General features: G+C 45.9%; 1 protein-coding gene across 2 annotated transcripts in view; it reads right to left on the bottom strand.

The window, feature by feature from the left end:
• Positions 1-24,691, bottom strand: part of GSK3A (glycogen synthase kinase 3 alpha) — a 214,329-nt gene that overhangs the window by 164,370 nt on the left and 25,268 nt on the right. For both annotated transcript variants that reach the window (XM_078651334.1, XM_078651335.1), the window contains exon 2: positions 17,233-17,420. In XM_078651334.1, coding sequence (XP_078507460.1) covers positions 17,233-17,420 — 188 coding nt within the window. The remainder of the gene's footprint in view (positions 1-17,232; positions 17,421-24,691) is intronic.

Below are 24,691 nucleotides of genomic sequence, written 5' to 3'. Positions count from 1 at the left end.
GGCACTATATTCGCCTTATTCTTGGTGATTGGCACTTTCCTCGCTCAAGGCACCTTAACAAACCCAGTGCACCTGGTGTTGTGATTACAGTATTCCCCTGAAACAGTACCATAAAACCATTCTGACAGCCCCTTTCTCCATCTCTTTGTTCTCATATGAGCCTCTGGAGTGAACACCACGGCCAAGGACCACCAGAAGACCGGACAAAACCCCCATCTTCATCAGACCAGACCAGTTCACGGGAATCATCAGATAAAGAGAAAGAGCCTCCAATAACTATATCTCAACAACCTACTTCCTCTACTTTTATTAATAAATCTACTTCTAAACCCATACTTTAGCCTCCACGTCTGTTCATCAAACCCGCCCTCCCACAAGTGGTGTCAGAAGTGGGATCCAAAGGCGAAATGGAGGCTGCTCTAGCAAAGATGGCCGAAAACCAGGAACATTTGGGGAAGGTCATGGAACGTTTCTTGACTGTTGTCGAGGAAGATCGAGGAAAATTACACCAAGTACTCGCTGGTCAAGAACAGACACAAGGAGCAGTTATGGACAAACTCACTACTTCTCTTGGACAACAGAGAGGTCCAACAACTTTGCCCTCAGTAGTCTTACAACGATATGTAGCTGGAGAAGATCCAGACTTTTTCTAAAGTAATTTCGAACGCATGGCAAGTGCCGCCTCGTGGCCCACAGATAAATGTGGTCAGTATTTGGGGCCTTTGTTATCAGGAGACTTACAGGCCGCTTACCAAGCTGCCACTCTTCAGGGAACAGTCCCCTATGCAGAGATAAAAAAAATGCATCCTAGAGAGACTGGGAATCTATGATGAAACCTATAGAATCAAGCTACGACAAATGAAAGAGGGGCCACAAGAGACACCTCGTGCTCTTTACTTTAGAGTAAAAGATATGGCAGACCGTTGGCTAAAACCTGCCTCTACAGACAAGGATGGCATCATGGCAAAGATATATCTGGAACAATACCTAACCTCTTTGCATCCCCCTATTCAACGTTGGGTTCGACAACAGGCGAACCTCACTTTGGAGACGGCTGTTGAGATAGCTAGCGCTTATAGCAGGGCTCAAGATTTCCAGACGGGTAGAGAGGAAAACGTAGGGAAAACAGGGGGACATCCTATTCATAGGCCGACCAGACCCCTTGTAGCAAAGAAACCTGAACCACTTGCTCTTGTTCCTAGCACACCCATGCACAGTGTTCCGTTCATCAGACCTCCTGTAACTGGACCCCAGTGTTTCCAATGTGGGGGAATGGGACATATAGCCAGATTTTGCCCACAACGAGAGGAACCTATGGAAATAGGAGTGGCACGAAATTATTATTGTTCTCCCCCCAACAAGAAACTTCCTCCTTACAAATGTACTGTATCCGTGAATGGACAACCAGTTACAGCGTTAGCTGACACGGGATGGCTACATAGCGTGGTCCGACCTCAGGACTTGGGTAACATTGGTCCCATTGAGGGCATGGTGGCTATTAAATGCGTACATGGCGACACCAAACCTTACCCTACCGCTAAGGTGTTGATTCAACATCCTCAGGATAGAGGAACGTCCCTAACTGTAGGCCTAATACCCCGACTACCTGAGCAAGTCATACTTGGTAATGATTACGCCAAGCTACCTCAGTTACTGCAGGAATCTGGAACAGAGGAAGGAAATGAATGGCTAGATACAGCTCCCTTTTCTAACGATACAGACAAAGAATGGCCGTCTTCTAAACCCCGGAAAAGCCGGTGTCAGAAAAGGGCTGAGAAAGGACTAAAGTCCCTGGTAATGCCAGCCATTTCGATAGAAAATCCATGGGAAACAGACCGCAATTTCCATGCTGCACAGCGAGAAGACCCTGTACTTCAGGAGGCATGGAAAAATGCACTTGAAGATGAAGACCCTCAACATGTAGGTCCATATTTTTTTATTAGGAATGGATTGTTGTATCGGAAAGGTGGCGCCGACCACAAAGCCCAGTTACTAGTACCAGAGCCCTTTCGAGAAAAGGTTTTATACCTGGCCCATAGTCACCTTTTAGGGGGCCATTTCGGGCCAGCTAAAACTGAGAAAACCATTGTAGAAAACTTCTACTGGCCAGGGATTTATCAGCAAGTAAAGAGATATTGTAGAGAATGTCCTATTTGTCAGCGACATAGTCGGTATCATCCCCCCAGCGCTCCATTGCTACCACTTCCTATCATCAATGACCCATTCAGTCGAGTGGGTATGGATATAATCGGCCCCCTGTTACCCTCTCGAAGTGGATATAGATATGTGTTGGTTATGGTCGATTATGCCACTAGATTCCCTGAGGCCATACCCCTCCGTCGACCTGACACTACTAACATTGCCAAAGCTATGATTGGAGTTTTTTCTAGGGTGGGATTTCCCAAAGAAATCTTAACAGATCAGGGAACCCCTTTTGTTTCCAAACTAATGAAAGACGTATGTAAACAGTTAGGGATAAAACAAATTAGAACATCTGCATATCATCCACAAACGGATGGATTGGTGGAAAGGTATAATGCCACTATCAAAGCCACCCTCAAGAAACTCCTGGACCTCGAAACTAGAAGGTGGGAGGATATTCTTCCCTTAGCACTCTTTGCCATCAGGTGTAAGGAACAAAAGAGTACAGGATATTCCCCCTTCGAGTTGCTTTACGGGCACAAACCCCGTACTCTCTTAGACATGGCCCGAGAACAGTGGGAGACTGAACGAGATAACACAAAAACCTTACCAGAGTACGTCTCCAATCTAAAAACACATTTAGGACAAATACGAGAGATAGTCAGAAACAATTTAGAAAGCGCACAGAATGCCCAAAAGATCCAATATGACAAAGGAGCTAAACTGAGGACCTTCCAGGTGGGGGATCTCGTGTTACTTATGATGTCCTCCTCGGACCAGAAACTGTTAGGACAATGGCAGGGTCCCTACACAGTACTCCAACAAGTCACCCCTGTGACCTACCGCATAGAAGTAGACAGCAATAAAAGAATTTCACAAATTTATCATGTGAATTTGTTGAAGAAATGGGAAGGACCAGCTCCAACGGCCGTTCACAGTGTAGAAACCCCGGTGGCCCTGTTTACCCAATGCATAGACCCAGAGTTACCCAAGGCCTTACAGGAGGAATTAATCGAGGTGTTACAACCTCTTGATTTTGTCTTTTCCACTACCCCTGGGGTGACAAATCTTATTGAACACGCCATAAAAACACCACCTAATAAGCGTGTTAGATTAAGACCCTACCGCATACCCGAAGCAAGGCGACAAACAATAAGAGAGGAAGTACAGAAAATGTTAGATGGGGATAATTGAACCATCCAAGAGTGAATGGAATTCCCCCATAGTACTCGTGCCTAAGCCAGACAGATCAGTTAGATTTTGTATTGACTTTAGAGAGGTAAACAAGATCTCCGAGTTCGACACCTATCCTCTCCCAAGAGTGGACGAAATGGTAGAAAGAATAGGAAAAGCCAAATATATCAGCACTCTAGACCTGTGTAAAGGTTATTGGCAAATACCTTTAAAAGAAGAAGACAAGGAAAAAACAGCTTTTTCCACGCCCGACGGTTTGTACCACTTTAGAATGTTGCCTTTTGGGTTACATGGGGCGCCTGCGACATTTCAGAGAGCCATGAATATGATTCTAAGGCATTATGATGATTTTTCTGGAGCATACATTGATGATATTGTCATATACAGCGACACATGGGAACAACATTTGACCCACCTCACCACAATCGTGCAAATCCTAGGTACCCACGGTTTGAGGATAAATCCAGCCAAAAGTCATTTGGCAGCGCAAACAGTCAAGTATCTAGGATACTTACTAGGGGAAGGTGTTTTAAGACCACAACCGTCGAAACTATCGGCGATTTCCCAGATACCATTTCCCAAAACAAAGAAAGATCTGAGAGCATTTCTGGGGTTGCTAGGGTACTACAGGAGATTTATCCCTCAGTTTTCCCAGATGGCAGCACCCCTGACTGACCTTTTACAGAAGAACTGTAAAACGGAACAGAAATTACAATGCCCTCCTGGTCATGTGAGACAGTCCTTTGAAGTTCTGAAACAATCTCTAACATCGGACACTGTTCTAATCAGTCCAGATTATTCTCGTCCTTTTGTCCTTCAAACGGACGCCTCAGACCAGGGGTTAGGGGCGGGTCTTTCTCAAGAGACCCCTCAGGGAGAAAAACCTATCCTATACATTAGCCGTAAACTCTTTCCTCGAGAAAAAAATTATGCAACTATCGAGAAAGAAGCCCTCGCCATCAAATGGGCAATAGAAACCTTGCAATATTATCTGGAGGGGAGAGAGTTCACTTTGTACACGGACCATGCACCATTAGAATGGTTAGCCAGAAATAAAGGTCACAATGAGAGAGTATTGAGATGGTTTCTGTCCTTACAACCGTATAGATTCCATACTCAACATAGTAAAGGGCAAGATCAAGGGAATGCTGATTATCAAGATATCCTCAAGAGTCACAGCCCCTTAGAAGAAAGACAGCAAGGGAAAGGGGATGTGAGACAGATACCGAGCGGAGCAGTATCCTTACCCAAGGGATGACGGTTCCATACCAGTTTACGAGTCCCCGACATCCAGACTCCTCTGCTCCGTTTCCACAGGATCGCGGACAGAGCTGTAACCCGGAAGTCCCGGCCTCGCGAACCGGAAGAGGAACCCCCGGACCAATAACAGGAGGGGAAACAGAGCGTGAAGCAGACAGAGAAGACGCGGGACCCGACCAGCGGAGAGAAGACGCGGGACCCGACCAGCGGAGAGAAGACGCGGGACCCGACCAGCGGAGAGAAGACGCGGGACCCGACCAGCGGAGAGAAGACGCGGGACCCGACCAGCGGAGAGAAGACGCGGGACCCGACCAGCGGAGAGAAGACGCGGGACCCGACCAGCGGAGAGAAGACGCGGGACCCGACCAGCGGAGAGAAGACGCGGGACCCGACCAGCGGAGAGAAGACGCGGGACCCGACCAGCGGAGAGAAGACGCGGGACCCGACCAGCGGAGAGAAGACGCGGGACCCGACCAGCGGAGAGAAGACGCGGGACCCGACCAGCGGAGAGAAGACGCGGGACCCGACCAGCGGAGAGAAGACGCGGGACCCGACCAGCGGAGAGAAGACGCGGGACCCGACCAGCGGAGAGAAGACGCGGGACCCGACCAGCGGAGAGAAGACGCGGGACCCGACCAGCGGAGAGAAGACGCGGGACCCGACCAGCGGAGAGAAGACGCGGGACCCGACCAGCGGAGAGAAGACGCGGATGCCGGATAACCCCGAGGACGGTGAAGAAACCTGGTCCGAAGACTGGTGGTGTCCGGAGGTGGCTGGGGAGCGGCCGTGACTCAGGAGAGTTACGGCGGAGACAGGTTAGTGTCTGTGGCTTGGGAGCGACCAGGAGGAGGGTGGAGAAGGAGCGGGAGGGACTCTTGCAGTAGCGTATAACAGAGGGACCATCCCAGTGCAACCCTTTGTGATTTCATACGCCCTAGTCTAAATGATCCCGCACTTGTTCAACCTGAAAGCGTACACCCTTATATTGTAGAATTGAACGGGACTTTGCTACACTGAATATCAAACAAGAGATATGTCTTGGTTTTCGTAGTTTATAGTTATATTAGACCTCTTAGAACCCTATCTTGGTCTTATTCTTGGTGGTTGGCACTATATTCGCCTTATTCTTGGTGGTTGACACTATATTCGCCTTATTCTTGGTGATTGGCACTTTCCTCGCTCAAGGCACCTTAACAAACCCAGTGCACCTGGTGTTGTGATTACAGTATTCCCCTGAAACAGTACCATAAAACCATTCTGACAGCCCCTTTCTCCATCTCTTTGTTCTCCTATGAGCCTCCGGAGTGAACACCACGGCCAAGGACCACCAGAAGACCGGACAAAACCCCCATCTTCATCAGACCAGACCAGTTCACGGGAATCATCAGATAAAGAGAAAGAGCCTCCAATAACTATATCTCAACAACCTACTTCCTCTACTTTTATTAATAAATCTACTTCTAAACCCATACTTAAGCCTCCACGCCTGTTCATCAAGCCCGCCCTCCCACACAGGTGTTGGAAGCACTTTCTGTCCAATCAGAGCCTCCTTACTCATTTGTATGTCCACACAATAACGTTTTGTAAAGGTGTGTGGTGATGCCATGTTGCTGCAGCACAAATAGTGTTGCTGGGTACATTAGCCATGAAAGCTTTCTAGTGGAGTGAGCTGTAGGTCGGTATGGGAACGACTGTGGCAGTGTCTCCCGACCCCGCTTGGCGCCAGTTAACATTTTCAGAGCGGAACACTCTGTATGGTATTGTGGATCTTGTTGCAAAACTTAAATGTTACTCTTTTAAAATTGATTACTAATTTTAATTCACTCACGCTGTGTAAAAATGGACTACGATTTTTAATCCACTCACGCTGTGTTGAAATTGATTAATAATTTCAAACCACTCACCCACCGTGTACCCACGCTCATTCACGGAGCTGCCAGGGACATTGGGGCTCATTTACGAAGTCTGTGCTCTGTGTTTCAGCCTGCCCGCCCCGGTCCGACTCGGTATCCAATACAGTAGAGCGGAGGGCGGGACAGGTAAGAGCCAGACACTCCCAGACAGTCGAGCGGTTAGCGCTCTAGCCTTACAGCTCAAAGGGCTATTTAGCCACTCGTTGGCACAAGCGCGCAGCGGTTGCGCGCAGTGGGGCACCTAAGTCTGCGCCTAAGACGAGCCAAAGACCAGCCCGTCTGCGCCCATCCGCGACTGGACGGGGCCAGGGGCTATGGGGGCTACATCTGCAAATCTGGGAGTTCAGTCTACCAGTCGGATATCCTATTCCCCTCAGCTACTTACAAAATTACGGGAGAAACCGTTACAGGGATGTATAGGCGGAGAAAACTTCTAGAAGGGCCTTTTTCCTGCCGTCATTGCTGATCCCAGTTTAACACGCTTATGGAGGAAGGTGGCCTTATTGGTCGCATTGATAGGTACCACCCTAACCCTCTTTTACCTAGGATTACTTTTCCCCATTCTTCCCTGTTTTTAATGTATGGGTGACTATTTGCACTCCGATACGTGGGTGACTTTTGCACCCTGGTATAGGAACTTTGTCCTCTTTTTGTGAACAGATTTGGTTTAGGAGCATGGACACTGGACCTTTATTGGCTCCTTGGTCCCCCCTCTCTTTTGTTGAAATAAACCACCCTAACCCTATCAGTAATGAAAAGGATAATGCTTCTTTAGGGAACAAGAATTTGCTCTGTAACGTTAGATCCTTATCGAAACACACAGCCGAGGTATGGGATCTAATCTTTTCGAAAGAACCTGATCAGTGTTTCCTTACAGAAACATGGCTAAAACCCCACTCTGTTCCTGCCATAACCTTAGGAATCCCGACTGGGTACAAAATAGTTAGATTAGATCGCCCTACCAAGATAGGGGGAGGGATTGCGGTTGTTCACAAACAGGAAATTGATATTTCCATATTAGAGGAACTAAGCACACCAGAACTAGAATTGCTGATCTTTAAAATTAGCTTCACACCTAAGGGAAGCCGAATGGGAGCTTTGGTGTACCGCCCTCCTGGACCGTGCACAAACTTCTCTAATATACTGGTTGAAACACTTGCCTCATATGTGAATAATGACAGTGACTTTTTACTAGTAGGGGATTTTAATGTACACAGTGAATTAGGAGATTGCAGTGAGGCACAATCTTTACTGACGGACCTATCCCTACTGGGCTTAATACAAAGAAATTGCGGGCCCACACATCAGGCAGGTCACACCCTGGATTTGATCCTACCCAATTCTCCTTTGGTCACTTGCCTTCCCCCAATGCAAGTAAATTGGACTGACCATTTTATCATTGAATTTCATACTCCCCACATTAAACCTACTCCCTCAGGCCCGGTCCCTTTGCCCAGCAAACGAAGACAGTGGCACAAAATTAATCAAGTTTCATTCAAAGAGAGGTTTGTAGAACCCGCTATCACTCCTTTAGAGAATATCGAAACAGCTCTAAAGAAATTCGATGGGGCAACTAAGGCAGCTATAAATGATATAGCCCCTCTGAAACTGTTCAAACCACGCCCAGCCCATAAACAAGAAGTCTGGTTTTCAGAGCATTTAAGGACACTGAAACAAGCTGCCAGAAAACTTGAAGAGGTGGAGAACGTCCCATTTGGCGGATGACCAGAACCGCTACTGGGACTCCCTATCAATTTATCACAAAGCAATTTTCGCACAGCACGCAAAACATACATCGCGTCCCAAATCACAGCTGCAGGAAATTCCCCTAGGGTTTTGTACCAAATCCTACAATCTTTTGTCAAACCTGTAGCGTGTGAAAGTTCTGAGTTGGCATCACAGCAGCTATGTGATGAAATTTCCCAGTTCTTCACTAATAAAATACACAATTTGAGAAAATTGTTAATTCTAATATGGCATTTAGTACAGACAAATCACTCCCTCAGATCAAGGATGAACCTAATTCTATCATCCACACCCTTGACATGTTCCCCCTATCACCGCAGAGGAGGTATTATCTTTAACCTCACAGATAAAGAGTGGAAGTCCGGATGACACGATTCCAGCTAGAATAATGCCCATGCTTGCTGAAGAATTATGCCCTGTGATTCAGAGGCTCGTGAATCTCTCACTAAGCTCAGGTGACGTCCCCAGGGGATGGAAACGGGCCTTGGTAAGACTGATCAGGAAAAATACCACCATACCATGGACCGAATTATCCAATCTTAGGCCCATATCCCTGCTACCATTCTTAGGAAAACTGACCGAAAAACAGGTCAATCGTCATCTGTCAAACTACATGGAACATGCAGGGGGGTTGGACTATTCTCAATCAGGGTTCAGGCCGAAGCACAGCACGGAGTCAACCCATCTGTCAGTCACAGAAGACTTGCATATGTATCAGGACAAGGAATATGCCGTGATCCTGGTACTATTAGATCTGTCGGCAGCGTTCGACACCGTGTCACATACCATCCTGACTGACCGATTGGCGAACATTGGACTAAAGGACAAAGCCCTTGCTTGGCTATGGGGTTTCTTATCCAATCGCACCCAGAGTGTCACCATGGGTGCATATCGCTCAGTGGAGGTAGAGATTTCGAAAGGGGTGCCACAGGGCTCTTGTTTGAGCCCAACCCTCTTTAACATCTACGTGGCACCCCTAGCAAGAGTGATGCGCACGTATGGCTTCATCCCAGTGTCATATGCGGATGACACGCAACTCCTCTTTCCTTTCAAAACTCTCTCCACTGAAGTAAAGAACTCCTTCTCATTAGGCATGAAGGCTGTAGCACAATGGATGTCCTCTAACTGCCTTCAGTGCAATGTCAGTAAAACAGAAGTCATGCTGTTCGGGGAGGCTAAAATGCTATGGACTCCTGATTGGTGGCCACACGACCTGGGAACAGTTCCTGAACCAAAGCAGGTCGTTAAAAATCTGGGGATCCGTTTGGATCAAGAACTTTCGCTGAAACAGCACAGCAACTATGTCATAGGCTCTTGTTTCCACACTATCAGCCTGTTGCGCAAAGTTTTTCCCCTGCTCCCAGATTCCTTCAGGAGAACTCTGGTACAGGCTCTTGTTCTAAGTCGGATCGACTACTGTAACGGCTTGCTACTCTCTGCAAGCGAGGGAGTGCTGGCCAAGCTCCAAGTAATCCAGAACACGGCAGCCCGCCTGGTCCTGAATGTCCCTCCGAGAACTGCGTCCAAACCTCTTTTGGACCATTTACACTGGCTCTCAATCCGACAGAGCAAAATTTAAAATATGCTGTTTAATACATAAAAGCTTAAACGGACAAGGGCCCGTCTACCTGGAAAACAAATTCATTCCATATGTCCCTACTCGATCTCTCAGATCTAGCAACCACCTTCTCTTGGTGGTGCCCCGTGCAAGAAAGGCCAGACACGAGGCAAAGCTCTATCTGTAACTGGACCAACACTGTGGAACAAGCTCCCTCTGTCTCTCAGACAATGTTCAGAACACCTAAAATTTAGAAGGCAGCTCAAAACCCTGCTGTTTAGAAACCAGATCTAGATCCATCTGATTCTACTTTTGCTCGGTCTTTGTTAGGCGCAGAGATACTCCTCCGGGAGTTTATTCAAGCGCGTTACAAACCCGCAAAAAAATAAATAGGTTGTATAACTAGCTCCCTTTTGGCATAGGCATAACATGACTGGATACCTTGTACTATTCATCGAGCAATTGTCGCCTTTGTGACAAGTGATCATGTGGTGGTGTGAACGTATGCGACAAAACGATTGTTTTGCTTATTTGTTCTGGTTTTTTTGTAAATAGTACAGTAACGATCTCCTTACACCCAGGGTATGGAGACTTTTTCTGCTTTAACCTTTGGATTTTTGAAGAAAATCGGCAGGACAATATTTTCATCCAAATTATATTTTGATACAACCTTAGGTATGAAGTGTGTTTTTTTTTTTTAAATCACAAATTTCCTTATGAATTTGTAGGTATGGCTCTTGTATTGTTAGAGCTTGTAACTCACTCTCCGTAGGGAAGAAATGGAGATGAGAACGGCTATTTTAAAAGTGATGTGTTTAATATCTGCCTTATGCATGGGTTCAAATTATTTTGTCATTAGTTCTGAAAGCACTGTATTTAGACTAAATGTGGGTAAAGGGTCTACCCTCAGTGGGGCAAACCTCTTCGTCCCTTCTAAGAATCTCTTAATTAAAGGCATTGTGAAGAAACTTTTCCATGCTCTCCCTCTTGTATACGCTACAATGGCAGCTAGGTGCACCTTTATGCTGGAGTAGCTGGCATTGCTGTCCAGGAGATAAGTTAGATAAGTGATTACTGTCGCCTGCGTGTGATTGTTAGCGGTGCACCATGCGGTGTATCGTTTACATTTTGCTGCGTAGCATTTTCTTGATTGTTTCCTTGCCTCCTTTAGTATTTCCATCGTTTTTAGGGGCAGTTTGAGGTGGCCAAATTCTATATGTTCAGGCACCAAGCTGCTAGTTGCAGTGTTACTGGTTCTGAGTGAGGAAGAGATATGCAGTTGCATTGTTAACCGATCCTGGTCTGCTTTTAACCTTATCGTAGACCCCTTGGATAGTTCCAGTAGGGTTGAGTACATGACTGCCATGACCATTGTGGGGCAATGAGAATCAAGTGTATTCCCGTATGCTTCGCTTTTTCGATTACTCTTTGTATTAGGGGAATCAGTGGAAAAGCATAGGCAAATGTCTGACCAGTTGAGTGAAAGTGCATTCCGCTTTGACAGGTGATGTGGAAACCTCAAGGCAAAGGACTGGCATTTTTTCTTGTGTATTGTTGCAAACTGATCACTGGAGTTCCCCAGCGATTGAACAGGTATTGAACTGCTGACTGTTTCAACTCCCATTCGTGAGAGCAGTAGTTCTGTCTGCTCAGCTGATCCGCTGTAATGTGGTCTACTCCTGGCAAATGCACAGTTTGTAGGTTGAGCTTTTGTGTCAGTGCCCACTGCCAGATGTCCTGTGCTAGTTTGCTCAGTGGAAAGGACTTTGTACCTCCTTGTTGAGGTAGAACATGGTCGTGGTATTGTCTGGCTGTATCAGCACACTTCCCCCCCCCCCCCCGAGTGTGTTTTTGGAATGCCTTCAACGCAAAAAAAAACAACAAAAAAAACAGTCCTCGTCGCCAGATAATTAATGTGTTTTATGGAATCCTGTTTGTTCCATTGACCACGTACTTTGAGCTGGTTGAAGTGTGCTCCCCAACCGTTGAGGGATGTATCCCTGGTGATGGTCACAGATGGAGTTGGTTTTTTGAAAGGTCTGCCCTGTGCTAGGTTGTTGGATGCCCACCATTGTATCTGTGCCTGAACCCTTTGTGTAACAACCATTAGATCTTCCCAACTTCCTGTGGCCTGAGACCACCTGTTGGTCAGCCATTGCTGGAATGGACGCATGTTTAGGAGAGCATGAGGAATCAGTGGGATAAATGATGCCATCATGCCCATCAGTTTCATGACTTCCTCACGGTCAGAGATTGTCCCTTCTGATGATCTTGCTTATTGTCAAGAGCAGATCAATACATACTCTGAATTATTACCAGTGTCCTCACGGCCAACAGATATTTGGGCTCCATTACATTCCTATCTACTTAGAGGTGAGAGTGCAGATGAAGACGTGGCACACACCTAGAGACACATCTAAATCTCCCTTAGAAGATACTAGTAAGCGTACATTTGAAACCACTACATCTTTCACTGGAGAGTTGGGTACTGGAGGACATGCTGTATGATGAAATGGTTTGCAAGGAACGGTGTGATATTGTTGACGCTCATGCATTGACTAGGTCGCTCTCAAAATGCTTTAACAAATGAGATGAACATTTACTATATTTGCGTGATGGCTGTCACAATGTAGACACTGTTGATGATCTATGGTTCGAAGATGTGGGCAGTCTACAATACTAATAGACCGTAGGATGGGTGAATTGTGAGACGTATTGCCTAAATGCACAATGTTAATATGATAATATGGATATCGGCTCGTGGCCCCGGTACTGTACATGCATTATTTGAATTGTAACTGAACTGTGTACACATGAATGCACCTTTTTCTTTTGATGTCTTGTTGCTCAAAATCTCAAAATAAAGTAAAAAAAAAAAAAAAAAAGAGAGATTGTCCCTTCTGGTAAAGGGTCGCTTTGTGGTGGCTAGCTTGTATTCCCTTTGCGTAGGATACGCTTTCGCACTTATTGTTTAGTCTTGCTCCTAAGAAAGTTTTTTCCCTTTTTTGGAATCACATTTTTTGAGGTTTATTGAGAACCCCGGTTTTTGAAGCGTTTGTACAGCTGTGTGAACATGATTGCGGCATGTTTGCTTTGAGTGTACCCTTATGAGCAAGTCTAGATCGGGATATACATGGATTCCCTTCCTTCTGAGATGCGCTACCACTGCTGCCAGACACTTTGTCAATACATGCGGTGCGGATTTTATTCCAAGAGGAAGGACCTTGAATTGATAATGTGTCTTGCTGTGTAGAAATCGCAGGTACTTTGTGTCTTGTTCATAGGGATATGCAAGTAGGCGTCTGAGGTCTATAGTTGCCATGTAACACCCTTTTTTTTATCTGTGGGATTATTACACATTTGGAAGCGTTGTGTTAAGTATGAACTGGTTTATGAACCTTAGGTCCAGAACTGGTCTTAGAGACAGACCCTGTTTGGGTGACAGGAAATATGGGGAGTGGTTTCCTGTGAACCACTTGTGTTTCTTCTCCAATTCTATACCATATTATTGCGATAGTTTTTTGATCTCTGAATTTAGCAATGTTTGCTCTGATTTGTGGAATGTTCTTGCCTTTGGTGGGTTTGCAGGTGGTGTCTGTTAGCTCTATGTAATACCCGTATATTACCAATTGTAATATCCAATTGTCTGTTGTGATATTTTTCCACTGTTTGAGGAAAAAGGATATTCTACCCCGCACTGGTGTTTAGAGTGGGTCCTTTTTTGCAAGCGAGTTAGTTGGACCAGTTTCCCCTTCCTCTTGAGGTTTGACCTCTGCCTCTTGCTCTACAGGGCTGCTTCTGCTGCCAACCTAGGTAGCTTGACTGCTGCCCTATTTTGGTGCAGAGACTTGCCCTTGTGACTGTTGTGCCATTTGTTGCCCCTGGCCAAATGCACCTTGTGAGAAAGTGGCTCTATATATGCTGGACTAGAATGAAGTACAATGTGTATAGAATCCACCAACCCCAGAGGTATAACAGAGGTCAACGTCAGAACTGACCTTACTCTCCAAAGTGGTAGCTTGGTCGAGCAGTAAGGCAGTACCAGAGGACAGTGTAAAGCATTTGTTGTACCCACTGTCAGCACCATATACTCTTAATGGCATCACTGCACTTACAGTGCCCAGGAATGGCCCTGGGTACTGTAGGGGCACAAGGCTCATGCACCTGTGCCATCACCTCTGGCATAGGGCACCCAGCTAGAGGGGTGACTGAAGCATGCCAGGGCAGTGGGTTCTGTGGGCATGGCACAAAGATGTGTGGCATGTCGACTCTGGTTTTAGTTCTGTACTTCAGCACTCAGCCTGCAAAGGCAGTGTGTGGGTGCCAGGTTAAAGGGACCCTGAGGGTGGCACAATAAGTGCTGCAGCCCTCAGGGGTCTTCCCTGGTCACCATGCACTGGGTACCTAGGGTACCATTTACTAGGAGCTGACAGGTGGCCAGAGATGCCCATTGGGTCTTTTGTTTCAGCATAGTTTTAGGGAAGGAACACAGGCCCTGGGTACCTGGTTGGCAGGAACCCAGTGCACACTCAATCAAAGTACATCAGCAGTTCAGAAAAATGTGGGGGCATACCAAGGCAAGAAAGATGGCACTTTCTCACACACCTCTACCAGTGGAATTCTTTTAACCCCTTCAGCGCGGGTGACAAAGCCAGCTCGTCATGGGCGTTACCTGCGCTGCGCGCATGACGAGCTGGCTTTGTCACAAACAAGCCATTTTTGAAATTTCAGCGCACGGCGGGAATTCGCGGTAGCGCGGAAGCGGTTAAACAAACCTCTCAGCTGTACGGCTCCCATCGCCCTTGCGGTTTCATTATCTTTTTTAATCTGTTGCAGAGACTCAGATTTTTCCGAAGAGTAGGTCTCCAGTGAAGGGTCTGTTGATGGAAGTTTGAACTTCCGGCTTGAAACCAGATATCCTGAGCCAGGCATGTCTTCTCAGGATGGCACCTGTGCACATTTGCCTGCTGGCAGTGTCTGCTGCGTCGAGAGCTGCTTTACGGCAAGAATTTGCTACGTTCTTCCCCTCCTGGACGATGACTTTTGCTCTCCTTTTGTCCTCCTCTGGGAGCTTGTTAAGAAGCTCATCTAGGTCTTCCCACTGTTGGTGGCCATATCTATTCAGCAAAGCATTAGAATTAGCAATACGCCATTGGGTAGCTGCTTCTTTTTCCATTTTCCTCCCCACCATATCCATTCTTTTACTCTCCTTTTCTGGTGGAGGCCCGGTATTGGAAACAGCATTGGCCCTCCTTCTGGCTGTGGTGACAAGGTGACAATGATTTGTATATTTTCTCCACTCTGGGCGTTATTCCCTTGCTTGATGCTGGTTCTTTGAAGGCCTCTTTGCCTTGATCCACTTTACTGGGCAGCATGGGTAGATATTTTACTCCCTTACTGGCGGGGCCATTGTTTCTAATGAGAAACATGTGTGTCCTTTCTCTTCTAGGGTGAACCTGAATCAGTTTGGTGCCTTTTTGACTATGCTATTTTAAAAGGCTAAGTCGTCTGGAGGCTAAGCCTTGAAGGATAACTGCATATCTCTTCCTCAGGACTTTTGATGTCAAGTTCGTTCCACGTATCCTCAAAGTTTTTGGAGAATTCCTCCTCCTCTGGAAGGTTTTCGTATTCCTCAGGGTCTTTGTCTCGAGGCTCTGGGGTGGGAGGTGATTCAAAGGATAGTCTTCTCCTCCTTTGGCATCTTCCGCTTCTTCTGCCACAATGTTCTCTGGTTCGGTGACCGGAGCATTTTTGTTTAGAAGACAGAGGCTTTGGGGGTTCAAAAATCCTTTAGGGATTCAAACTCAGTTTTCTTTTAAAGAATTGCTGTAATCTCCTCCTCGAGCCTTTTTCTCTTCTTTTCGACCTCAAGGGCTCTGCGTTGGAGGCCGGGATTTTTCTCCTTTTGGATGCGTTTGTGTCAGCCTTTGACAGCGTGGCGCTCTTCTTCATCGGTTCGGCTTCGACCCTTTGTTTCGGCGTCTTCTTTAACATTCGGTTGGGTTCCGTAAGGATCTTTCAATCGTGGCTGACCTATCGCTTTTTTGCTCGGCGTCGGGGCTGCCTTGGGTTGCGCATTGTGTTCTTGGCCCTTCGGTTCAGTGTGTGGATGTGTGTGGTGTTTTACCTGATCTGTTTTCTTCCTTGGGTCGCTAGTCGTTCTGGGTGCGGGCCTTTTCGGAGTCCCCTTCTTGAATTTCAACACCCGATACCTCGTGCGTGGATTCTGCTGGCACTCCGGGTTTGTCCTCATCACTGGATAAACCCAGGTCTCGGAGGGGCATTGCCTTCTTTGTCTGCGACATCATGGCGTTGTGGGCCTCTTTCTGCTTACGGCGTGTTCTTAGATTGTTCTGCAGAAACTCCGCGCATGCCTTGCAGTTTTTGTCCTGGTGATCTTCAGGTAGGCAGAGAGTACAGACGTCACGCGGATCTCGTTGAGCGAATTTGTGGGACAATCGGAAAGGGGTATTTCCCATGTCCCCTACCTTGCCATTTGTGGACCGATGAGGTCCTCTGTGGTATCTTCCCCGGATCTTCGCTGGAACTGTGAAGCTCCGGGTTACGACTTTTTTTCGGGTTTCCCTACGTTTTGGGAACAATCTGAAAAAATTCTTCAGAGCCTCCCGATTTGCTTTCATACCCTATGTCACATCGACCTCCAGGGTACCGTCTGACGTCACACAAGGGAAGTACCTGGCACCAAATGGTGGTCGTCAGCAACCAAAACAAGAAGAAAAGAATATTCCGGACCAACCACTAGATGGCGGAATAATGCACAGCATGTGAATCAAGAAAAGGATTCAAGCTGCAAAACAATAATAGCCCTTTACTGAAATTTCCTGATACCCAATCTGACAGCAATTCTTGGTTAACTGGGTCAAGACGGTGCTGGGTATTATGGATGGCAAAAGCTGGACAGTAAGCAGAAAGGTCCTCAATCTTCACTAGTAGGGTCTTAGGGAGGGTAATAGTAATGTAATTAGGAATGTAAAAACCACCATGACATGTAGAATAATTTGTGAATTTAAAGCAAAATGTATCATACACAATGAATGTGGTTCAATGGGAAGAAAGGTCAATGGCAAACTCAAATACCAAAAGGTAAAGATTGGCAGCTATGGAGAAAGCAACACTTTGCTCTCCTAGTCTTATGGCGGTTCACTTTGTGCTCCACTTTTATTCATACTTCACCTATGCTCAACGCTTCATTTAATGTCCCATCTCTCACTTTCACATAGTTCCTTCACTGCACCTTTTTTTTATCCCACTAGCTCTTACTTTCAAGGTTTAAAGTCTTATTCAAGAATACTCTTAAAACGAAATTACTTTCTATCCATATACCGCCTGCTAATGGATAAATCTTGAATTTCTTACAGGGAGGATGGGCTGTAGGGAAATAATTTTAAAAAGACCAACCTTGAATCGCTTGTCCTGTAGAACCTTCTTGATTGCCACCATTTCGCCCGAATCGACCAATCGAGCCTGATATACAACTCCAAAGGAGCCATTGCCGATCACTTTTATGTCCGAATATGACACCTCCAGGGGGCGGTCAGGCCCCTGCCCGGGCGTTGCTACTACAGTCGTCACTTTGGTGCTGTCACCTAAAAAAAGAAAGCATCCATCAGAGACAAGCAGTGAAACACAAAGAATTAAGTCCCACCCACCAAGTACTAACGATAAACTGCTGAACAAGAGATCACACTTCAATAAAACCATGGGCTCACCTGCATAGCATTACAAAGCAATGGGACAGGGAGCACACCCACAAGAAGTTCTGCTGGACTTTGAGGGGACAGGACCATGATAATTCACAATCACGCCAGGAGGAGGTGAACCACACTTCACTCACAGGGTTCCGATTCCACCCCTACGTGATCATCATTCAGAATTCATAGACAACCCATATACAGCAATCAGGCTTAACAAGGGCCCAAGAAAAGAACATCAATTCCCATAACAGGAGGCCTCAAGGAAAAAGAAGGCACAACGCGTTTAAAAAACTATTTAAAAAAAAAATAAGATGTGCTTAGCTATTGTAACGCTCCAATGGCGGAGTGCTCAAGCCCGGCTTGACAGTTGGGACAACAGCGAGATTTACATCTCCAAAGTAAGCAAGCATTTGGAACATTCTGCACGTTGTGTTCCAACAGGTACCAATGACAGCCAAATAGGACCTGCAAAAATCTACTTGAATGACCAATCCTGCTATACAAGGACAAATGTAAGATCCTCAAAGAGCAAGGAAAGAGGGCTAGCTTCCATGGACACCCAAACTACTACAGCCAGACGGGTCTGCATAAATTAACAAAGAGGTGCACTAGCACTTAACCATAGCTTTTCCTAATGCAAAGCCTCTCTGCCTAAACCTAGAGAGATATGCCTGTAAAACCACAACAGCAGAAGACCATCTGTATTAGTACAGTAGAAGAGTGTTCTGGTACAATTCTTCAGCTACAGCTATAAACAGCCTAAAACAAGCCACTTCTTCGCATTACCCAGCCGCAATTCTGTGCGCAAACTGGCTGGTCTCAAGTAAACACAACCATAGCCCTGCCTACAGATCCAGGCGTCCGACTAATTACAGCATTCAGATTACAATGCCGTACTTCAGCCAACTTCTTGATACAGGCTTCCTCGGATAAGCATTCATAAAGTTGCCTTGCCTGCTTTAGCCACTGCATGTTCACATCCTTCCACAAGCCTCTTCTGTGGCACCTAGAAAGGTGTAGGACCACCAGGGTTTACATTCTCCAAGTCTGCAGAAATCAGTTCTTCTTGGGGAAAGCCTGGGTGACATGGGTCTTATCCAGAAGTGCAGTTCTGACTTTTGCATGCCATATGCATGTTATCTAACAGTTCTGCTAGTTTTATCATTAGCTTATAATTTGATGACTGCTTAGGTTCAAGGTCCAAGCTTTCCTACAAGCACAAGCTTAGAGATCCACCAGTGAATCATACTTCTTAGTAGCAACAAGAAATTATCAATTTGTTTTCAAGAACATAATCCATGTTTTAACAGACACTTACCACATTTAACCTCAGCTAATTCCTATACCAAACCTCTGCTTATGGATGAGACCGCACAAACAAGGGTACCTTAGCCAGTGGAACATACACCTCAACCACAACATGAAACTTTGCAGCAAATGTTGGATCATTGGTAATGTAATTACTAGCCACAGACAAAGTCAAAACTTCTGGGCTCAAATGCTCTTGCTTCATACAGTGAAGCAGTGCCCATGATTAGTCCATAGACCATTAATGTAATGATTGGAAAATGTCCAACTAAACGGGATAAAAAACCCTTCTGGATTTCTCGCAGGACAAACAGGTGTGCTCTGCCTTAATGTCCAAGAAAGTAACTACATAGTGATGCTGCCAGAGGATCAGGATGAATGCTGAGCATACCCAGTGGATTTACGGATAAAATGGTTTCGGAATTTTACAATGACATCAAAAATATATAAATTAGTGCCCTTGATCTACGCTAAACAAACCACAGCTAAGGCAAAAAGGCAGAGAAAGGGAGCCACAAGAGGGCACAAAATGCAAAGGAAAAGTAGAAAGGCAAAACTCAACACCACACGTCGGACCACCAATTATTTTTTTGTCAGGTGGTGAAACTGAAAGGCAGTAAGAACTTTGAGCCAACTGCTATGTTTTCGTATTCTGATAATCAGTATGCTGGATATTGACAGGAGTGGATGGGGCAAGCCAACACGGACCGATTCCAAGGAGAGGACGAGTGACCAAACTGATTACGGGAGAAAGGTGGACTACCAGAGTCAAACCTCTGACAAAGGACAGCCTCAGACAGACCCTCCAGGATTTCGCAATTTGCCGCGAAATCGGCACTTTTGTAAAAATGCTGCGATTTTTACAAAAGTGCCCGCGAAATCGGCACTTTTGTAGAAATCGCGGCATTTTTACAAAAGCCGCTATATCCTGGGGGGTCTGCCTATACTGTGCCTGCTTCTGTCGGCCAGTCTGCAGAAAGATGACGGAAGGGAGAACTGCTGGGGTCACCTCATCTGCTCGCAGCCCCTCTGGATTTGTCGGGACAGCCACGACTAGCTTTAAAATAAAAAAACACAGTATCTGAGTGTACCGCTAATAGCTATCATTCATGAAACACAGCAGGTGGGCAGCAGACCCCTCAGTCCAGAATCAACTTTCTTGCGCTGGGCCTCACCTCCCGCTTTTCTGCACTAAACACAAGTCAAGGCGACAGGATTCTTTTAGTCCAAACTGCGATGTTTTACACAGCGAGATAAAGTACTCAGCGAATGGGCGATTTCCCGAGCGTCATTGTGCTGGGTAAATCGGCTCCACTGCTATCTTTTCACCTTTTAATGCCGCAGGTGGGAGGGACCTCTAGGTAAAATGTATTTCAATCTGCTGTGTTCCCAATTTTAAAAGCGGCTCAGTTTTAGTTTATAAAAATGGTCTCGAACTTAGAAAATGTATAACAGCTTCCAAACCGTTTCTAAATACCTGTCATATTATTTGTGCATGGTTGCGCGCATATAGTCTTTGGATGTGTAAAGAAACTTGATGTTTTTAAATTAATAGCTTTTGCATCTATTGATCTAAACATTTTAGAAATGGTTAATACAATCTGCGTCAGTGGCGTGCACCCTTGTACTCCTCCTTAGGTGTTCAAGGTCTCTTCTTAACAGCTCGAAAGTAAAAAATAATTCAAAAAAGCAAAAACTACAACCCCAGCATGCTGTTGCTAGCAAAACGCCTAGACCGTTCTTTAAGGTGTCATATGTGGCATGGGCCTTTCTGGCAAGGTCTGTTAATGTGCATGTGCAGCACGTAATCACAGTTTTTCAATCTGAGAGACCGTATTCTTGAGGAAACAAAGTGTCTACATTGTAAAGAAACCAAATATACATAGCTTCATGTTAAATAACTAACAAAACTAAGATATCTGCGTTTGTTGTAGGAAAAATGGCCACATAAAATGCCGCAAAATTGCCGCTAAATTTCCATATTTGTGCCGCTAAATTTCCATATTTGTGCCGCTAAATTTGCTAATCCATATCGCTATATCCTGGGGGGTCTACTCAGAGGTGCTTCAGGCAGACCCTGTAAACAAAAAATAGAAAGTTTTGCAACAGAAGACTCACTTCAAGAAAAATAAAGCGGCTGAATTAGCCAGTAGAAAATAGCATTTGCCTTGAAAAGGGGGGCGCTTTTACTGGAAAGGACATGAGAAGTGGCGATTTAAATTATGAACTGGATTAAATGTCTATAGTATAATTTGCATGCGGTATTATATAGATTATCAAACTGATGTTTAACGTACAAATCTCGATTTCACAAGAAATGGCTGTTAATGAAAACTAACGACCAACGCCTTATTACAGAACGATACAGCATACTGCAACAGGCTTCCCGGGTCCCTAAAACCCCTGGGCAAAAACATTGGGAACGTGAATTAGGAAGGCAGCGGACGTCCAAAGAGTGTGAGGACGTGTGCTATAAGGAACAGCACACGGTACTTAACACACCTAGCAGTGAGATGGCCACCAATATTGTTACATATTGGTATCTTACACTAGTGCGTTTGCATATGGGCAACCCCACACAAAGTGCGGACTGTTGGAAACACTGTGGGTACTTAGGGACACGAGTCTATTTGCTATGGGAATGCTCCAAACTCTTGCCATAGTGGAATAGGGTCCTGAATGATGCTTAAATCACGCAATAGCCTAGTGCTAGGGGGGCCTGTAGGAAAGTAGGATCTGAGTTTATGGCTACCCCGACTTTTTGCCTCGTGTCTGTGTTTTTGACCCAGTCTACTGGGATCCTGCTAATCAAGACCCAAGCAACTGTGCTCTCCACCCTAAATTGATTCTGGTCAATACTTTGGTACCTCCACAATTGGCTATTGAGTATACCCTTATAAGTCTTATTTGACCCGACTGCTGGTTATTGGCAAATCAGACTGAGGATGCCAAACCAAAAACAGCATTTTCAAACACCAGTGGACCATATCAATTAATTGTGATGCCTTTTGGTTTGAAGAATGCACCTGCCACATTTCAGAGACGGTGAACAAAGTCCTCTTAACGGGTCTCAAAGTCTATAGCGCAGCATATCTAGAGGATATAGCGGTCTCTAGCTCCACCTGGGAGGATCACCCGGCCCACCTCAGAAATGCACTTGAGGCACTCCAAAAGGCAGACCTCGCTATCAAGGCCACAAAGTGCCAGACGAGCAGAGCAAGGTCGTGTATTTTGGCCACCTTGTAGGTGGAGGCCAAATCCAACTACTGGAGAGCAAGATTCAGACCAGCATGGACGGAATTGCTCCACTACCCAGATACCGGTCAGAGCTTCCTTGGGCCTGACTGGGTACTACAGAAGATTTGTTTAGGGTTATGAATCCACAGTGACACTTCTTAATGATTTCACCCCCAAAAGGATGCCTAAGAAGGTTGAGTGGGCAGTTAGCTGTCAAAAGGCATTTGATGACCTAAAGCAAGCCATGTGCTCTGCTCCAATTCTGCAAAGTCCTAACTACTCCAAACCATTCATTATCCAGACAGATGCTTCTGAGATAGCAATAGGTGTAATTTTGTCACAACTCAATACAGAGGGCAAGGATCAAACAGTAGCTTTTACCAGTTAGCTAATCAGATAGAGGCCGTAGCTGTAGTCTGGGCATTGAAGAAGTTGAGGTCACACCTGTGTGGCACTTACTTCATTGTTCAGCTAGACCATAACCCCTCTTATGGCTTAAAACAGATGAAGGATGAAAACCCCAAACTTTCGAGGTGATCCATTTCCCTACAGGGAATGGACTTTTCATTGGAACATAGGCCTGGGAATAACCACACCAACGAGGATGGACTCTTCATATATTCCCACTTAGAAAATGAGGACTGAACTGGGCAGGTTAGGAGTTGGTGAGGGGGATACGGAGTGGGGGAGGGGGAATGTACGATCTGATTTCATGGGCAACCCCACCTTTTGCCTGATGTGTGTTTCAACCTAGTCTGCTGGGATCCTGTTTATCAGGACCCCCACAAATGTGTTCTCCCCTAAATTGGTTCTGGTAAGTACTACGGTACCTCCACAATTGGGTCGTGATGTACCCTAGTATATGGTACTAAGGTACCCAGGGCATAGGTACACCAGGGGTCTCCCATGAGCTGCAGTATGTATTGTGCCACCAATGAGAGTCTACATAAACTAGAACTACAGGCCTGCCAATGCAGCCTGTGTGAGTTGGTGCTTGCACCCCTCACGACGGATAGGTTACCATTTATCTGAGGTCACTGCACTTAACGAAGTTATGTGACCCTATAGCAGGCTCTTCAGTCCGGAGGGCAGGGTGCTTGGTTATAAGTGTGAGGGCGCCCCTGCATGAGCAGGACACCCTTACAAACCCCAGAGTCAATTTAACAGGCATTGTAAGTGAGGTCATCAGTCGTTACGAGATAACTACAGAATGACTGCACCGAACAGTCATGTTTGGTATCAAACATGTTGGAATAATAAATCAACACTGATTCCAGTGTTGAAAGTATGATCCCATGTACTAGGGAGTCCTTAGGTACCCTCCTGTACTCCTGGTAACAGCATTCCAGGGTATGTAACCAAGCTAGGTAACCAAGCTAGTGCTGCAGCTGACCGCAGATGTGATTATGCCCTCCTGCTACTGAGCCAGGCTAAAGCAGGGTAAGGTAGAACAATAGGTTTCATGTCAAAGAGAGTGTGACCACCTCCTAGACAGTACTTACTGTACTGGGCTTGCGGCACTTGCCAGTGCCACCACACTGCTTTAAAGGGCACATTTGGTGCCTTTCTTGCATACTCCAGTTTCAACTAGTTCAGGAACCCCTTGGCTACCACACCACTAACAAGAAACTGGACTAAGGACATGGGGTGGGTCCTCAAACTTGTCATGGGACTAGACTCAACCCTGAAACTACATCGCTCTTCAAATGTCCGGACACTGGACTTAGAGTGTGTAGGAAGCTGGCTCTGTATATACTATACCAAAGTGAGGTATAGTGTGCACAGAGTCCAGTGGAACTGCAGAGGTAAAAGCAGATAGCACCTTACTCTCCATTTATGGTAGGGTGGGCGAGCAGTAAGGCTTTATCAGAGGGTAGTGTTAAGCATTTGTTGTACACAATCAGCAAATGATTGTCATACACTCAAAGACTGAACTTCAGACCAGTTGGTTTGTATGAAAATATTCTTAGTTACTTTATTTCGTAGAACCAAGCAAGCCTGGCACAGGTAAGTGATTTATACTTTGCAGTAATAATACAGTTTCAATTTCAATTGTATATATACACTTTAGTTTGGTTACAGTGGAAGTACTGGTAATGCAATGCTTTGAAATATTGTACATATACTTTGCATTGAATGTCAAGTAGATTACTTTACAATTACTTTTCCGAGCAGGCTACTGGGTTGTGGGAGCAAAGCTCCCGGACTTAAGCTCAGGGCAAATGAGGGTTCAAGTTAGCACCAAAAGTGCACGCTCAGCAGCACTAGGGCGGCCGGGTTCAGAGTACTGTTTTGGCATTGGTAGCTTTCAATAGGGAGTCTCCGGTTTGCAAACACACTGCAGGCCTCGGGGACGATGGTCATCTGGGTGCGACCACCACTTTGAGAGGGAAGTTGGGATGCTGGGGGTTGGTTAGACACTGTTGGTTGAGTCACCCAAGGATGTGATGCAGAGTGGTGTAGACTCGCGGATTTCGCCGGAGCCTGTTGGTGAACAAATCCAGTGGTCACAGAAGACAAAATCTTTTCTTTGTAAGGCAGGGCAGGTCCTCAGGGTTCTTGAGGTTGCTAGCTGCAGGACATACCGGAGATTCGCTTTTGAAGGTTTGAGGTGGGGA

The sequence above is a fragment of the Lissotriton helveticus genome, chromosome 7 (assembly GCF_964261635.1).
Source record: "Lissotriton helveticus chromosome 7, aLisHel1.1, whole genome shotgun sequence".
NCBI classification, from domain to species: domain Eukaryota; kingdom Metazoa; phylum Chordata; class Amphibia; order Caudata; family Salamandridae; genus Lissotriton; species Lissotriton helveticus.
The sequence above is the reverse complement of the archived record's forward strand: the minus strand, read 5'-3'. Positions and strand labels throughout refer to the sequence as shown.